General features: G+C 38.9%; 1 protein-coding gene, 1 long non-coding RNA gene and 1 other non-coding gene across 3 annotated transcripts; all 3 read right to left on the bottom strand.

Moving 5' to 3' along the window:
• Nucleotides 1-6,189: 6,189 nt before the first annotated feature.
• Nucleotides 6,190-13,731, bottom strand: LOC130101177 (nuclear mitotic apparatus protein 1-like). Its single transcript, XM_056266764.1, has 10 exons — nt 13,577-13,731; nt 12,079-12,164; nt 11,584-11,652; nt 11,411-11,501; nt 8,724-8,871; nt 8,479-8,612; nt 8,290-8,401; nt 6,644-6,761; nt 6,419-6,559; nt 6,190-6,309 (listed from the first exon to the last, which is right to left on the bottom strand). The coding sequence occupies exons 1-10, from the start codon at nt 13,689-13,691 to the stop codon at nt 6,190-6,192; spliced, it is 1,134 nt and encodes a 377-aa protein (XP_056122739.1). The 5' UTR covers nt 13,692-13,731.
• LOC130101190 (small Cajal body-specific RNA 14) lies at nt 12,216-12,344 on the bottom strand. The gene has a single exon (XR_008808956.1). It is a non-coding gene; the product is annotated as a small Cajal body-specific RNA 14 (non-coding RNA).
• Nucleotides 13,732-13,983: 252 nt separating the features above from the next.
• LOC130101189 (uncharacterized) lies at nt 13,984-15,628 on the bottom strand. The gene is made up of 3 exons (XR_008808955.1): nt 15,563-15,628; nt 14,208-14,257; nt 13,984-14,124 (listed from the first exon to the last, which is right to left on the bottom strand). It is a non-coding gene; the product is annotated as an uncharacterized LOC130101189 (long non-coding RNA).
• Nucleotides 15,629-18,368: the final 2,740 nt, after the last annotated feature.

The raw sequence follows: 18,368 nt of genomic DNA, 5'->3' as shown, positions 1-18,368 counted from the left end.
TATTGTGCCTATTAACCATGCATTAGTCTAAGGGGCCGTTTACACGACACCGTTTTCAACTAAAAACGTGAAAAATTATGCTTTTTGCCCATTTGTTTACACGACATCTGCGTTTTGGGGTGCCTGGAAAAGCAAAGTTTTGAAAACGGGTTTCAAATTGCAAGTTTTTGAAAATGGTCTCCGTGTAAACAGCAAAAAACACGAATCTCTGAAGACGATGACGTCATGCACATGCGTATTACACGTTCAGTCTATAGCAGGGGTCTCCAAACTTTTTTCATTTGAGAGCTACTTTTTAAAAAAGAAAGTGGCCGAGGGCTACTCATGTAATACTTAAAATCTCTTACATAATGTCTCATAACTCATAACAACTATCCAAACAACGAAAACTTGTCTGTACATGGAAAAACTTCTCCGTTTTAAGCATATCGTTGTCATGTAAACGTACCCAGAATCTAATCAAACAAGAGCTCCCAGCTCAACTGAAGTCTCGTGAACAATTCTCCCCAACTCTAGTGGTTTGTACCAGTTTGGCATTGGAGGTTGTGGAAGGCTTGTTGCGGGGACGTTTTCTCAGGCCCCCACTGGCCCTTGGGGGGGTTTTGCAGGCGTCTTCATGGAGCCTGAGGCCTCGCCGAAGCAAACTACCTCCACCGCTGCTCTTCGGCGTATTAGGAATCATGAACACCACGGACTGCCTTTGCTTAGACTAGAGATGAATACAGTTAGGTGCATGTGTGTGTGCACAATCAGTGAAGATATTTAGTACATTTCCTACCGTAAATGTATAAAAAAAAAATATATTTTTGTGAGTAAATGCAGCACAACCGCGAACATAAATGGACAACTTTAAAGGCTTTTTCTGAACGTTTAGATTTTTTTTGCACCTTCAGATTCCAGATTTTCAAATATGTCGCCCAAAATATTGTCCTATCCCAACAAACCATACACCAATGGAAAGCTTATTTATTATTGATGTATAACTCAATTTCACAAAAATGTACCCTTGTGACTGGTTTTGTGGTCCAGGGTCACATATACACGTACGTGTGTGTGTGTGTGTGTGTGTGTGTACACATCTATAAGTTACCTTACCTGAGAGTTTGAAAGTCTGTTGGCATGCCTGCTCTTAATTGTTGCTTTCCGAGAGATGCAGTTCACCGACTTCTTCAGCAGCAACAGAACATGGATTGCACATTCAGAATAGACTTCCTTAAAGCCTGACATTTGTAAAACAAATTCTTTTTTTTTTTTTTTTTTTTTTAAATGGCACAGTTTATTAAACCTTTAGACAATAAGTTTGCATATGCATTTTTTGGTGAGAATCATATTTGATGCATCAGGATCATATAGTATGAGAATATGGAGGGAAAAACACCTCAGTTTTATTCAGTTTGGAGCAGATGCTGATATTTATATGGACAAAAAGTAAGATGAAATTATAATGCTTGTAATGTAACCCAGACACCAACATGGTTTTGGCCCAGATCCGGCTCACATCTGGTACGCGAAGAATCCACATGTACCAGATGTGGCCCGGATCTGGGCCGACACTATGTTGCTGTCTGGGAAATCAATCAGATCTTTATAACAGTATAGCAGATATTTACATAAAATTCATATAAATATCAGTCGTCACTCTACATCTGCATAATTCAATACGATGATCATTGAGAGATGAACAAATAAACCTTCCTCAAAAGCCTGATGATCATATTTGACAAGTAAACCCAAGTTGCTTCAGTCCAGTAAGTGTTGATCTTGAAATATTACTGACAATATCAAACTTACTGTTACGTTTACTTTATAAAAATCTCACAGCAAAAAGACTCGTAAATCACGAGCTGGACGTTTTACAGTTATGACAAAAGGCTTTTTACACTGTAAAAAAACTAAACTCATTATTTTGTGTTATCTTTTTGCATGTTTTTTTTTTTTAGTTTAACTAACTTATTTCGATAAGTTGAGGACAAGAAAACTTAATTTCTTGTTGTCTGGACAATCTAGTTCTCTACACACACAAAAAAAGTTGAAATAACTAAATTGCTAAAATATTTTTTACAGTGTACTTGCTAAAAAATATGAACTATCAAACTACCTATCAGACGACAGAAGGCATGTAGTAGACCGGTTTCTCAGCAAAGTTGATCATGTTCAGGCCTTAGAACTGTGTGTATCAAATATGATACAGTCGGCTTTATAGTGTTAAAGAAAGCGCATTCAATTTACCTTTAAAATTCAACAAATGAACCTATCCTATAAAATAAATCACCATATGTACATATTCTCGTTCTGTCGTACCTCAGGTGTGTCCGGGACATGCAGATGAAATCCTGGCCTCTTCCGAACCTGTGGGAGCGAGAGTTTTGTGATTCACGCAAAAGTAAATCGCCACTGTAACCATTACATACTGTATACTGGAAGTGATCTACATCAGAACTTAGGGTTAACTATCCCTTTAACTATAACAACTCAAAAACCCCAGTATTTTTTAATTAAGTTAGTATTGTGGCTTCATGTATGGTCAGACACATGCATGCATGTACAATTTATATACTTTTAGACTTTCTCTGCATCTCGCGTCCTCATTGTCGTCGATCATCTTCCTCCACTCTTGCAGACGCTTCTTAGCCAAGTCCACCTGAAACAAACAGCGTTGCATGTTAAACTATACTGAACATTACTCAAAACAGGATTCAGTGTAAACCACAGTTTGGAGATTTTCACTTCAGCTTTGGCCTGGTCTCGTTCCATCTGAAGAGTCTGGTTTTTACTGCTGCAATGCTGTAATCGTCTGAATACTATCTTCAGCTTGTCCAGGAGCTCCATATTCTGCAGCTCCCATTGTCCAGCAAGATTTTTCAGAGCGAGAACGGAGGCGTTTTGTTTTTCCAGCTTCAGCTCCAGTTGAGCTCTAAGCCGATCAGCTCTCAGCTGTCGGTCCTTCATCGTGGTTTTAAGAGCACTTATTTGAGCGTCCCTCTCCGAGGAAAGAGTTGAGATCTCAGCCTGAAGGTCCCTCACGATCTTCTCAAGCTCCTGAGCTTTTTCTTGGAGGGTTTCCTGATGGCAAAGCTCATGTCGAAGCAAGTCCTTCACCTCAGCCAGCTGGTTCAGAAAAGAGGTCAGGTTTTTCTGCAACACGTTGTGTTTGGTCTCTAAAACAGACATTTCTTGTCGTTTCTGCACTTCATTTTCACTGTAACGGCAGATCTGCTCTTTAAGAGAGGTTACCTCTGCTGACAGAACCAGCATTTCCTCTTGTTTTTCTGATGCGGCTGAAGAAGCAGAGTGAAGCTCTTGCTGAAGTTTTTTAACCGTCTCCTCATGCTCTTTGCGATTTGATTTGATCAATTCGTTTATATCAATATTTTGTTCCTTCACAAGCTTCAGCTCGTGGTCAACAGAGTCGTACTCGTTCCTCAGATTTCTGATTTCTTCATCTTTTAGGGAAATCTGCTCGGACAGTTCCAGAATGTGAGTTTGGAGGCTTTCGATTTTGTTCAAAACCTGAGAAGAGACAAGTTTGCAAATTAATACAATTTTTTATTTTTTTTTGCATTTTAGCGTTTTATACAATAAACGCAATGAAGTGAGATTCACTCAGACTAGTAAATAGAGCAAAATTTAAATTTAAACTGAAGAGCAATCCATCTCACAAATGGACAATTTATTTTTAATGTACATCATTTATTATTTAATGGTTTATAGAACTAGATTTTAAATTGTGAATTAAATGTTTTAAATATGTTCATTTAATTTTAATGTAATAAAACAAATGAATAAATCACTTAAATAAAATTTACATTTAATTTTATTTCATCAAATAAAACAAATTAAAACTTTCTTAACATTTTAAAGGCACACCGGGGAACTTTTGGCCACTAGTGGCGCTCGACCTGTAACTTTCACGTCTAGCGTCCCTAGAGGCCACAAGCTCCGCAGCACTGTCGCAAAAGTCAACAGGTCAGCCCATAGACAGTGGGTCAGCCTCCCGTGTCTTTAGATTGTGTGTGCTTGCAGTGTTTGAGGCGGGCAGCCTTGCCGCGCTCGATTCCCTTATAGCAGTCTGCTGAGAGAGAGCGAGCGGGGCGAGCCCCGTGGGGCTTAGTGCTAACATGTCTGTGAGTGAATGTGGGCGCGGGACGGCGGGCACATTTACTGCACTAAAAACACCGTCGGCCTGAGCTGACTGTAACTTATGTGTGTTGGTTTCGTTTTACAGAACCGTGGGACATGTTGTGTGTAGTGTTTGTGGGCACTGAGTCGTGGGAACGTTCACTACATTTAATGTACATTTGACATGAGTCGATTTTATTTGTGCGAGCCCTGCACTGTGGCGGGCTGTGTTTGTGTGTAGAAATGAACAATGGGCTGTGGGCATTTTATTACACTCATAACACCATCGCCTGTGGCCGAAATACCAGAAAATACTACACTACTTATATGATTTATCTGGGTCACCTTGGAAACGGCATTTGTGTGCAGGCAAGCGTCAGCATCGGTCGGGCACCCCTCCTCCTCCTGTAGCTCACGCCAGCGAGCGAACGCTGGACCAATGGTGATCCTCATCCTGGCTTTTCATTTGTCACTATGCCTTTTTCTTTTTTTTTGTGTCCTCTGACAAAACCTTTGCCTTCTTCCTTGTAGCTGTTGGTTCGGCCATGACGAAAACATACAGACAGCAATCAAACGCGAGTTGAGCACTCACGTCAGAATCTGAGGAAGTTGTGGGTGGTGGGGGAAGTGACGTATGCCGTAAAGCGGTTGAATTTTGTAGTTCTTTTTGTGCTCGGGTTCCTACCCGAAACCCGAAGTTACATAGTGCTAGTAAAAGCGATACAGACACCTTCAAGCCTTGTTTATACTCGACGCGTCCGCACGAGCGCGAGTCTCCGCTGACTGCGCGCGCACCTCTCCAAACGGACGAGGCGTTTATACTTGACGCGCTCGCCGTTGTGCTATTCTGTGAAACGACAGGGGGCGACTCGGAGTAATTCTCCTCTAAACCACCAGGAATCAGCAGTGAAGAAGTAGTTTGCCGGTTTATTAATAGCTGATTCATATTAAAAGAGTAATAAATGCAGTTGGTGTATTGTACTTTCTTGTACAAACTCGTTAAACAACTGAAGCCTTATTGAAGAGCGTTTAAACCTTAATTTCATCAGCAGGGCTTACTTCTGCTATTGTAGGCTTATTTTGTAAATATAAGCAGTTTAGACAAGTGCAAACTGGGTGCTTAATGCAAATGTGTTCCTATTCACAAAATGAGAGGCTTTTATGGTCGCCCATCAATGCAAATGTCTCTGTGTATAGAAGGATCATAAACATGCTGGTACAGACATACCAGTTCGGCCTGATTCGGCTCGAAGTCGTTCATCTTCGGATGCGGCGCCGCGCGCGATGTTACAAAAAGTGCCGTGCACACCGCCAGGCGAAATGGGGTCTTGCGCACCCAACCCGCACGACCGCCCACACCGCAATTACGTCATTTTGCCGTGCGCACCTTCGCGCTCTTGCGGACGCGTCGAGTATAAACAAGGCTTCAGGCTTCGGCAGACGTGTCATTCAACCTATAGTAAGTCGATGTACCATCTCAATGGGTTTTGGTAATATATTATAAAGGTTGAAAAGTCCCACAGGTTGCCTTTAAAACAAATTTTAAAAAAAGTCAAAACATTTTAAAATGGGAAAATACATTTTAAACTGTTAATTTAATTAATGTTATAACGTTGTTAAAATAAGAAAATAAAATAAGAAAACAATAAACAAAAACAAATCAATAAAACCATTTTATTTAACTAGATTTTAAAGCGATGCGAAAGGTAAATTTAATAATACTAATTTATTGTTTAATTAAATTAACATTTAAAACCGTTTATTTGATGGGTTTAAAAATATATATAACAAAAATCAACATTTTTAAACATGAATAAAAAATAAAATAAAAAAAATCCAATTTAATAAAAAGAAAAATAGAATAAATAGACATTTAAAACTGCTTATTTGATTCAGGTTTTAAAATGTAATTATTAAATAGAAAACAATTGTTTAACAGTTTAAAGAATTAATTCAACAGTTTTAAATAAAATGTTTTTCGATTTGTCCATTTATGAACTGATTTATTTCCATTTTTATGTCTGAACTATTAATTTGATAACTAACTCCTTTTATTTTTAAGCATCACTCCTAGTCCACCATACTCGCCTCCATGATGGGTCCCAAAACCTCTCCTCTCTCCTGAGACTGAGCATCCTCCAGAACGGAGATCTTTCCCTGAAGGATCTGCACTTGCTCACTCAGACACTCCTGAACGAGGAGAACAGGAGGAAGAAAACAATACAGATTAATAAATACCAGTCAGGTTGAGTACAAAGCAAAGAAACACAACATGATTCATTTAATTGAAATGCTCTACCCTGTGTGTGACGGCCTCTTTCAACTCGTGCTCGAGAAACTCCTTTCTGCTCCTCCACTCAGCCAGTGACGATTCATGAGCCAACGTGAGTTTTGTAACTTCCTCCTCGGCTCTCGCCAGCTGAGCGAAGGTGTTTCGCACCTGATGAGTCCAGTGTGAGAGAGAAATTAGTTTTAAACAGGTCTGCAAGACAGAACGGATGAAAAAAAAAATTAAGCATCTCACCTGATCAGCGAAACTTCGGTTCTTCTCCATTAGTTCATGCATTTTCTTCTCTTTCTGATAATTTTCATTTTTTAACTCTTGGCACTGCTTCAAGACCTCATGCACTCTGCAGAGAAGACTGTACAAGAAAGAAAAGTAACATTTTACAATAAGGTCTCATTTGTTAACATTAATTAAAGCATTGACTAACAAAGAGCAATATATTTTATAATTCATAGGACTTCCTTTAATGTGTGATGTTGCCGTTTGAGCATGAAAAATTCAGTACATTTCCAGCACAAAGTTCCCCCAGCAGGAGTTATCCTCTATTATCAGTGTAGTCCTCCTTAATAGAAATACATGTAATGCGCGATATTCGCCTACGTTTAACGCCTCGTGACTAAACAAAGGGCGCCAATGTGAGTGTGCACACCGATGTGAAACACGCCACGCGTAAAAGCGTAATTTTTTAAAAAACGCCTCAGGTTCGTTTTTTTAGTTTGACGCGCCACGTCAAAAACCATCCGACCAATGAGATTGGCGCTTTTGCTCACGTTTCTGGAGCTTCTGAAGTTACAGTAAAACACGACTTGGGGGCGCTCAAACACAAAACGGTCTTGCCGAGCACACATACGTAACGGCGAAGAAGATGTCCGCCAAGTAGCGTCTACACCATAGACAGGTCTACACTGCCGGGAAGAAATAAGACGAGGAAGATGCAAGGCTGGTCTCATTGGTGTCGGAACAAAGAACTATATGACAAATGCGACAGCGACTACAAAAATCTTGATAAAGAGAAATTGTATGGAGTGGTATTGCAGAGCAAATGGGCGCCATCTAATGTCAGGGAATGAATTGGCATGTTCACTCGGCTCATCGTCAGCGAAAATCGCTTGGGTGTGAACTAAAAAAAAACGCGTTGTAAAACGCTGGCGAATAACGCGCGCCGATATTCGTCCCGGTGTGTACTAGCCTTTAGAGTGCATTAATGTTTTGTTAACAGATACTGACCTCTAACAGAAGCTAAACTCTGCAGGCAGACTGATCTCATGAAATGGCGTATGTATGACACGCCAATTCGTATTTCCATTTTTGGCGTGCTATCAACACGCATAATCGCTTTTCAGCGTGTTTATCAACGCCTTTGACTTAACGTTATATTACTGTATTATGCATATATAAATATATGACCTACCCCAACCCCGTCCCTAAACCTACCCGTCACTGGGGTTAATACCATTTATGAGTCTTCTCCTACCATCCTAGGAAAAGAAATATCGCTCCACAGATGTAGATATAGATTTTGCTTCGTTTCGCTCGGACATTTAACGGCGTAGACATACACGCGGAATCACTCGGACATTTAATGGCGTAGACATACACGCAAAAGATTTCGGCGTGGACATACACGCGGATATTTCAAAATGCGTATAGATAACACGCCACTTGAATTGAAAGTGGCGTGTATGTTTACGCAAAGTCATGATGTCATGTTGCTGCAGGAGTTCTCTCTCTAAGACCGACGTTACTCATCCCTGGTATAATACATTATCTGGGGGGTATTTTGAGACACATTCTGGGGACACCTAAGACATGTAGAGTAACATGTAATATAATATAACATCTTTTAAAGAAGGGGCAGAATAGCTCCCCTTCTTGCGCCTCACCTCTCATTCTTCTCCTGCAGCTCCAGAAGAGCAGCTTCATGGTCTTTCTCCAGCTCTCGTTGTTCTCTCAGCATTCGGTCCACCCTGTGCTGCAGCTGGACTATCAGACCCTCTGTGTGCAAAAGAGAGAGAAATTCAGCCAAATTCTTCACACCAGAGTTAATTCTCTCGAGGTAGCACAAATGAAACCTTTCACTGAGATGATGTTGATCTGATCGGCCAGTTCTTTCTCCAGCTCGTCTCTCACATCTGCCCCATGCGCCAATTCTTTCCGGAGTCTCTTCAACAATTGTGGCGTGCTCACTTTATCCGGCACTGAAGAGCTGGAGATCAAGAATGTGAGTCAAGTCCCTTTCACAAGGAGCACGACGTGATATAAAGCTAAGCGAATCGCCAAACATGATGCAATGAAGCAAGAAGGGCCCCTACTGTACCTGCCCGAGCTGCCGGCCACCGTGACCAGCTCTAGAAACTGAACTCTGGGTTTTTGGAAGCGGCTGGTGAACGGAGACTCGTCATCATCGGTGTATGAAGGCGAACCGCAGCTGCTCCCACTGCTGGAGGTGGAGAAGGTCATGACAGCTACAGAGTGAAAGAGAAGGAAGGTTAACACACCTGTCAGGATACAATACAACCATTAACGCCTACCTCACTCAATTGTACGGTTGGAAATCGAAAATCTTGAGGTCAGGAATCAGATACTTGTTATACAATTTATTTTGTTTCCTATTTTCGATTCCTTTGTGAGCATTTCAATATGACTTTAAACCATTCAAGCACGAGACGACTCGCACACGGTTTATTGGATCCGTGCAGCTCTTAAAGACCCACTCCGATGAAAATAATGTTTTTCAAGGTGTTAACATGTTCTTGTGGCATTTTTCTTATGTTAGAGGACATATCTTGAGAAAAATAAGCTCAAAGTTGTATTTCTGAGTATTTCTACATTCAAATGGCTGTGAATCAGTAGCAGACGCTAAAATGCCGTTTAAAATAGACTGGAGTTGTGACGTAGTAACTCCACTGGGCGGGGCCACAAGCTCATACTCCCCGCCACGCCCGCTCAGGTTCTGAGGAGTAGAGAAGACAATGGCGGATCAACACCTATGTGCGGTAGTGGGTTGCAATGCTAAGAGGAGAGATAGTGGTATTAGCTTTCATGCTTTACCAAAACATGTTGCTGTGAGAGATAGATGGTTTACGTTCCTTGGTCACGGCAATGTTAAAAACCACACATCGGTTTGCGGTCAGCACTTTACAGAAGAACTTTAAACTTTAGACTTAGGTTTTCAATGTGCTCTATAAGTAAACTTAAATTTAAACTTGATTCTGCAGCACTATGATTTAGTCTTTGTGTGATAGCTATGAAAACTTCAAAAAGGTTAATCTGACTAAATGTTTGGAGCATGTCCACAAACATATTTATTTACTAACATGTTATTAGGAGTTATTGGCCTGAAATAGTCAATTCAACAGATTACAAAAACAATACCATTCTGATATATCCACTTGTAGACGACTAGATCTATGTACGTCCTCTTGTTCCTCGTCCGAGCTGGCATCTGGCTCAAAACTGTACGGCTGGATAGCTCCAATATTGTTCTCCATTTTTGTTGCACCGGTATTGACAGGTTGGGGATGTAAGCTAGCGGGAGAGACAGAGCTCTCAGCAACGGGGAGGGGGAGGGTCGTCTCCGTGCCAACGGCTCCGCCCACAACGCAGAGGCGAATTTCTAATGAGCTACTGCCGCTCTGCTGAAGCGAAGCCCCAGAAAAGGGGCACAGGTTTTGTGATTTTGGCTAAAAATGGCATGATCATAATTTAAAGACCACTGGGAATGTTTAAAAATAGCTCAAAAATATGATCGGAGTGGGACTTTAAAGTGACAGTATTCCTGCTGCAGTCTCTATAATAACACTAATCAAACAACAAGTCAGAGAAAATTCACTCGTTCTTGACTGGATAACTTGTGTAACTATATTTGTAATGTACATTTTATTTATAAAGTGCAGTGTTATTTTACATTTGATTCGTTTCTGTACATAAAATCTAAAAACACTATTTTAAATCGTATCTTTGTTCAGTTGTATCCATGTTGCGATTGCTAATTTTTTATTTGTTGTTTTGTAATTAAGTTAAACCTATGGAAGCTTGTTTCCGCCACTGAATAAAAAAATAAATACAAATAATTGCGACTTTTTATATCTCATAATTCTGAGAAAAGATGTCAGAATTTCGAGATATAAAGTCGCAATTGTGAGAAAAAAAGTCAGAATTGTGAGATAAAAAGTCTCAATTCTGTCTTTTTTCTCGCAATTGCGACTTTATTTCTCACAATTCTCACTTCATATCTCGCAATTGTGAGAAATAAAGTCGCAATTGCGAGAAAAAAAAAGACAGAATTGCGACTTTTTATCTCACAATTCTGACTTTTTTTCTCACAATTGCGACTTTATATCTCGAAATTCTGACATCTTTTCTCAGAATTATGAGATATAAATTTGCAATTGCGAGTTATCAGGCCAATTCTAAGGGGAAAAAAAGACTAACTTTTTCCCCCACAGAATAGTTTTTATTTCGCAATTCAGACTTTATATCTCGCAATTCTGACTTTATATCTCGCAATTCTGAGAAATAAAGTCAGAATTGCGAGATGTAAACTCGCAATGGTGAGAAAAAAAAGTCAGAATTGCGAGATAAAAACTCACAATTACCTTTTTTGTTTTTCATTCTGTGGCGGAAACAAGCTTCCATATAAACCACAGCCAAACGTTCCTCGCGTAAGTGTTCTTTAGCCAGTTGATTTTGTTTTATTCAGCTACAATACAAAAAAATTGCAATAAGACTAAATGTGAATTATATCTTAGATTTTTTTTTTTTTTACCTTATTGGAATCGAAATCGTTCAAATTAAAATGATACCCAAACCTACTGATTTGTTAATGCCATGCTAGCATCTAAAACCAAGTTCTTGGTGACAAACAGATTAAAACAAAGCACAAAACATTTGAAGGGTAGTGTATAAGAAAAAAACAAACACATTTCTTCAAAAGATTAACATCACTACAATTCGATAAGATGTACTTTCCCTTAGCAAATGTGATAATGTGGCTCTACTTACAGGCTTTGGTGAGGAATTTATTTAGGTCATCATCTAAACACAGACCATCAGCATCATCTTCAACAAAATGAAACATGGATGCGATCATCAACTGATACAGAAAGACAGAGCAAGAGGGTGAGTTCAGAAAGTTCACAGACGTCACAAACTGTCGGTCAGTATTGAGCACTCACCCCTGTCTTGGTGTCCAAAGGTACAATGTTGTACTTTTTAAAACCGCAGTAACACAGAACAAGCACCACCTAAGCACACACACACAGCACATGGAAAAATAATTTTCAGTGTTTAGGTAAAAAAAATACCTAACTTTAGAGTTAATGGCTTTCATGTTTTTGAATAAAACACTTATATGAATAAGAAAAGTTATGTCAAGAATACATCATAATTTTATTAAAAGTTTCCAAATGAAGGTAAAAGAATTAAACATCATGAGGAGTTCTTGGGATTTATAATATTTAAGACTTTAACACTTTTGATTTGCCACAAAAAAAAAGGGGTAAAAAAAATTCAGAAACTGACACCATGTTCATTTGTGATTTGCATTTTTAATGCATTATAATATTAAACGTATTTTTATGTATTATAAAGTGTCATATCATTGACAAAATCATAAACAAAGAACATGAGTTTCTTATTCAGAGCAAAAACCAACAGAAACAGACACACACCTTTGCAATCTGAAGCTCCAGCTCGATTCCCTGACTGATCTTCTGGAACATGAGGGATGCCTGTCTCGGGCTGAACTGAAAGTCATCTGCATGTAGAAGGGAATAAAGGTAAGCAGTAGTTTATGCAAACGCACATGTGTGTGTGGAACCATCGCACAGGGAGCCCGATCACTCGACAGGCCCTGTCGGCAGGAACCAGCATCTCTCTGTGTGGCGTCCGGGACTGCGGCACTGCTCGGCTCTGCAGACACACTGGGACAAACCACAGTCTGAACATTAATGGTGATGGGACCTGGGATCGAACCTGCGACCTTCCCGTCCACAGTCCAACTCCTTATCTATTAAGCCACTGCTACTGTTACACTTTAGCTGTCGTATGAGTCATTCTCTATATCAGTGTCTGTTTCTGAACTTTGAAACGCCTCCATTGTAGTCACTCCTTGGAAAGGAAACACTTCACAATATTCCTCATTTAAATAATTCCCACCCAAGGCATATGCTAATTAAAGGGGCGGGGCCTGATTGAGTTAGTAGTGTGTTGAAACTGGTGGTGATGATAAGGGGCGGGACATTCCCCAAACACTTGAAGCGCTTGACCAATCACAACACACTGATCCAGCCGACCAATCAGAGCACAGTGTGCTTTTAAGAAGGAGGGGAATCACAGAGACAGGAACTAAACAGGGGTGAGTTTCACAAAAGCATCGTTAGCCAACTATGGTTGCAAGGTCGTAAATCACCATAGTTCAACGAGTCGGTGTTTCCTGAAACCATCGTTCCAACGAGCATTCGCAAACAGCATCGCAAAGTTGTGTGTTTGGAATGACAGCTCTCGAGCTGTGGTGAGAAGCAGAGTTTCTAGATTGCATGACATGTGGACTTAATAAATCCTTAACTTGAGCAAAATAAGCAAGCTGACATTCAATACAACCTGCGTCTTTTATTTAGAATACATACAAATGTCATTTACATCTTTGAGTTTGTCAAGAGATTTAAAGCACCGTTTTTGAAGACTGCGCATGTGTGAACGAGCTCTAGTGTGTAAGAATGAGCCTATGATTGAATCTGGAAATAAAGCGAAATAACTGAGAAAAATTTGAAAATATTCCTCAGATGCATGTCTGTAATTTACATCAAAACATCTAGCGTTGATTTGATCTCAAACAGTTTCATTAAAATAAGTTATTACTCCACCACGTCCGTGACATCATAAACCAACGTGGTTGAACGAGCACTTTGCGACAATATGGTTTCGGGAAACAGTCGCGTCTAGTTGATTTCTTCAACGATGCCTCGTACTGTGGTAGTGAAGCAGCGAGTTACGTCTTTGTACGGGAAACGCACCCCTGAGCTTTGCTGACAGACTGGGAAGAGAGGAGCTGCAACTATGGAGAATTATTTTTCTCATTTAAGCATGAAAACCTGTTCTAGTAGACCTAAAGGGCATAATATGTCCTCTTTAAAAGACTGGACTGACAAGTTTGGATTTGCTACTCACCCTGCAGTACGCTGAAGAGCATTTCCACCATACTAGCAGCTGGTGACACAAATAAATCATCACAGGACTCTTTCCCTCGTCTACAGAACAAGATGACACACATTAACCAATACATTTATTCATTTAACAGATGCTTCTATCCAAAGTGACTTCCAGAATGAGGAACACTACAAGTAATCTCATGTTTCCTTTCCAGCAATATTCACAGTATTAGTAAAACCAAAAATTGACTAGTAAACCAGCTAGAACAGAAATAAAAGTATTTATTTTAATAAAGGAGTCAAATAGTGACTACTAGTGATATTTAAATATCCTCTCAACAGGTTTTTAAAACGGATATGAATTTAGTTTGCATCTGATTTGCAACATCAACATATATATAGCATCAGAAACCCCTCAAATCAAAGAAAGTAACCAACTAAGTAACAAAAAGGCATTCCTATTGTAACCATCACAGCTCACACTCTGTAGGCAAGCGTAAGGAGTCGATGACCGTCCATCATCTGGGTGATTTTGTTAATGGGCTCCTCAGGACAGACACTGTTGATCTGTCAGAAGAACATTAGTCACTGTAAACATGTCTTCAAATGTCATGTGGTGCGACAATTTAAATATGACGAAGTCAACTTACCCATGACAAAAGTGCTGCTTCCTTAATGCCATTTAACTCCATGATGGACACTACAAATAGACAACTACATTCATTACACAGAATGTGGATTTATGTAAATAGATACATCTACGGTGGCCAATAGAGCTCACATGCAAATAGAAAAAACAACAGCAAATTAAGAAAACATCTTCATCAGTTTGACAACATGTGCTGCAAATACGTGAGGTTTTTTGTTTTGTTTATTTCAACATCCTGATCATATGTGCGCTGTGAGTATTTGCATCACGTGTCTGTATTTGGTTGCGTTGAGAGTATTTTTTGCACATGTGTTGTCAAACTGATGAAAATGTCTTCTTAATTAGCTGGTGTTTTTTTCTATTTGCTTGAGTTTTCAGTTGCAGCACGTTGAGCTCTCTCGGCCACCGTATATCCACTGCAGTCAAAAGTTTTGGATCGGTAAGATTATCATAATGTTTTTTAAAGTCTCTTCTGCTCTCCAAGGCTGCATTTATTTGATAAAAAAAAACAGTAATATAGTTAAATATTATGACAATTTAAAATGACTATTTTCCATTTTTTAATACATTTTAAAATGTAATTCATTCCTGAGATCAAAGCTGATTTTTTAGCATCATTACGCCAGTCTTCAGTGTCATTCAAATCATTTTGATTTGATGCTCAAAAAACATTCATTATTATTATCAATGTTGAAAACAGTTGTGTACAAAATTCAGGATTCTTTGATGAATAGAAAGTTCAAAAGAACAACATATTTGAAATAGAATCTTTCCTTTTGATCAATTAAATACATGCGTGATGAATAAAAGTATTGATTTCTATCATTTCTTTTCCCCCAAAAATAAAATAATTCTTACTGACCCCAAACTTTTGAACGGTAGTCTTTAATGTTACAAAAGCTTTCTATTTCAGATAAATGCTGTTCTTTTAAACTTTCTATCCATCAAAGAATCCTGTAATAAAAATGTAAATAACTGTTTTCAACATTGATAATAATGAGAAATGTTTCTTGAGAATCAAATCATCATGTGACACTGAAGAGGTGTTTTAAATTGTAATAATATTTCACTATATATATATATATACATATACACACACGTGTGTGTGTGTGTGTATTTTTAATCAAATGAATGCAGCCTTGATGAGCAGAAGATGCTTTTAAAAATAATACAAATCTTACCGATCAAAACCTTTTGACTGGAAGTGTAACGTTAACGTTACATCCATAGTCAAACGAAAAGCAGCAGTGTTCTGAAAAGTAACTGAAATTACTCGATAAATTAAACTCGATCTGTTGTTACAAAAAATAGTTTAGATGAAACTCTAAATATGTTGGGTATTTTAAAACGTTGTACCTCCTTAAAATGTGAAGCAAACTTCAGACACGCGCAGACAGACGGTTGGTGTATCCCTGATGTTTCTACAATGCCAGAAAAAATGTCAATCATGAACTAATCAATACAGGTGGGCATAATTATTTGAATCAATCAATGAGAGATGTTTTACCGCATTTGTTTCACTGAAACGACCACAACTTTTTTACAAAACTAATACAGAGCAGCAGGGCGTTCACTGGTCATTTAAATATATGATGACGCATTACTCCATCCTCTATGTTCATTGGCTATCATAAATTACGTAGCCAATGGAAACACTCCTCTTTCCGAAACGGCACAAGTGGTCGTAGTAATCAACGCAACTAAAGTTTATCTATTCATATTTAAATTTGAATGAACAAAACAATTATAAACCAGACAAAGGATAATATAGAAACCTCAATTTAATTGTGATAACCTCAAATTTGGGACAACTTGGTTTGATATAGTTTGAACTTCTAGCAAGTGCAACCCATTTAAAATGTTTCATGCATGCATTTTTATGCTTAAATGTTTAAAGTTGTAAGTTTTAATTTCTTACACTAAATGTTGTTTCTAATATTATAATCTTCCAAATAAAGTCGCATTCTTTAGTTTAAAATAACAAAATCACCAAATTAGAGAAACTACACATTTAAAACACCTGATATGTGTAACTTAGCTGACTTGTGTAACGCTAGTTCATATTCAATGATTTGTTATCGTCAGGTTTGAACGCAATCCTCCGAGAATCAAGAGCTTGCTTATTAAAACTAGAGTTTGACAGGTATATTACCACAAATGAAAACACAATGGCAACTGAAACTTTCCATAAATTTAGATTGTGAATCCAGTCCTAGGGACAATCACAGGGAGAAATACTTTTGCTGAACATGGTGTTAATTCATTGTTTGAAGATTCAATGCAGTCAGAAATGTTATATTTTATTTAATATATCTAATATGGAACATTTCTGCAGTCATAATTTTAAATAAAACATTGTACATTTATAGAAGTTAATTCAGTCTTTATAAAACTTGATTTATTCACTGTAGCTTAAAAAAAAATCTGAATTAAACCATTTCCTAACCACTGAACAACACAGAATAGCAAAATAACTGTTTCCAAACAGATTCTGCAAACACGCCTAATGTACAGGTCCTTCTAAAAAAATTAGCATATTGTGATGAAGTTCATTATTTTCCATACTGTAATGATAAAAATTAAACTTTCATATATTTTAGATTCATTGCACACCAACTGAAATATTTCAGGTCTTTTATTGTTTTAATACTGATGATTTTGGCATACAGCTCATGAAAACCCAAAATTCCTATCTCAAAAAATTAGCATATCATGAAAAGGGTCTCTAAACGAGCTATTAAACTAATCATCTGAATCAACTAATTAACTCTAAACACCTGCAAAAGATTCCTGAGGCTTTTAAAAACTCCCAGCCTGTTTCATTACTCAAAACCGCAATCATGGGTAAGACTGCCGACCTGACTGCTGTCCAGAAGGCCATCATTGACACCCTCAAGCAAGAGGGTAAGACAGAAAGAAATTTCTGAACAAATAGGCTGTTCCCAGAGTGCTGTATCAAGGCACCTCAGTGGGAAGTCTGTGGGAAGGAAAACGTGTGGCAAAAAACACTGCACAACGAGAAGAGGTGACCGGACCCTGAGGAAGATTGTGGAGAAGGACCGATTCCAGACCTTGGGGGACCTGCGGAAGCAGTGGACTGAGTCTGGAGTAGAAACATCCAGAGCCACCGTGCACAGGCGTGTGCAGGAAATGGGCTACAGGTGCCGCATTCCCCAGGTCAAGCCACTTTTGAACCAGAAACAGTGGCAGAAGCGCCTGACCTGGGCTACAGAGAAGCAGCACTGGACTGTTGCTCAGTGGATGAAAGCAAATTTTGCATGTCATTCGGAAATCAAGGTGCCAGAGTCTGGAGGAAGACTGGGGAGAAGGAAATGCCAAAAGGCCTGAAGTCCAGTGTCAAGTACCCACAGTCAGTGATGGTCTGGGGTGCCATGTCAGCTGCTGGTGTTGGTGCACTGTGTTTTATCAAGGGCAGGGTCAATGCAGCTAGCTATCAGGAGATTTTGGAGCACTTCATGCTTCCATCTGCTGAAAAGCTTTATGGAGATGAAGATTTCATTTTTCAGCACGACCTGGCACCTGCTCACAGTGCCAAAACCACTGGTAAATGGTTTACTGACCATGGTATTACTGTGCTCAATTGGCCTGCCAACTCTCCTGACCTGAACCCCATAGAGAATCTGTGGGATATTGTGAAGAGAAAGTTGAGAGACGCAAGACCCAACACTCTGGATGAGCTTAAGGCCGCTATCGAAGCATCCTGGGCCTCCATAACACCTCAGCAGTGCCACAGGCTGATTGCCTCCATACCACGCCGCATTGAAGCAGTCATTTCTGCAAAAGGATTCCCGACCAAGTATTGAGTGCATAACTGAACATAATTATTTGAAGGTTGACTTTTTTTTTTAATTAAAAACACTTCTTTTATTGGTCGGATGAAATATGCTAATTTTTTGAGACAGGAATTTTGGGTTTTCATGAGCTGTATGCCAAAATCATCAGTATTAAAACAATAAAAGACCTGAAATATTTCAGTTGGTGTGCAATGAATCTAAAATATATGAAAGTTTAATTTTTATCATTACATTATGGAAAATAATTAACTTTATCACAATACGCTAATTTTTTGAGAAGGCCCTGTATATGGCCTTTCGACAAGGCTTTGCCACATTCATACACTGCTATTTACCAATGGCTGACA

The sequence above is a fragment of the Rhinichthys klamathensis genome, unplaced genomic scaffold (genome assembly GCF_029890125.1).
Source record: "Rhinichthys klamathensis goyatoka isolate OS25496 unplaced genomic scaffold, OSU_Roscu_1.1 h1tg000253l_1, whole genome shotgun sequence".
NCBI classification, from domain to species: Eukaryota; Metazoa; Chordata; class Actinopteri; order Cypriniformes; family Leuciscidae; genus Rhinichthys; species Rhinichthys klamathensis.
This window is presented reverse-complemented; position numbering and strand designations above follow the sequence as displayed.

Excerpts from the sequence above, each read along its gene's own strand:
- LOC130101177 (XM_056266764.1), bottom strand. The coding sequence starts at position 13,691 with ATGTATTGGTTAATGTGTGTCATCTTGTTCTGTAGACGAGGGAAAGAG. Across the intron at positions 8,872-11,410 it reads TAAATTCCTCACCAAAGCCT|CTGTCATGACCTTCTCCACC; the intron begins GTAAGTAGAGCC and ends TTCACTCTGTAG. Across the intron at positions 6,762-8,289 it reads CTGCAGGAGAAGAATGAGAG|TCTTCTCTGCAGAGTGCATG; the intron begins GTGAGGCGCAAG and ends TTTCTTGTACAG.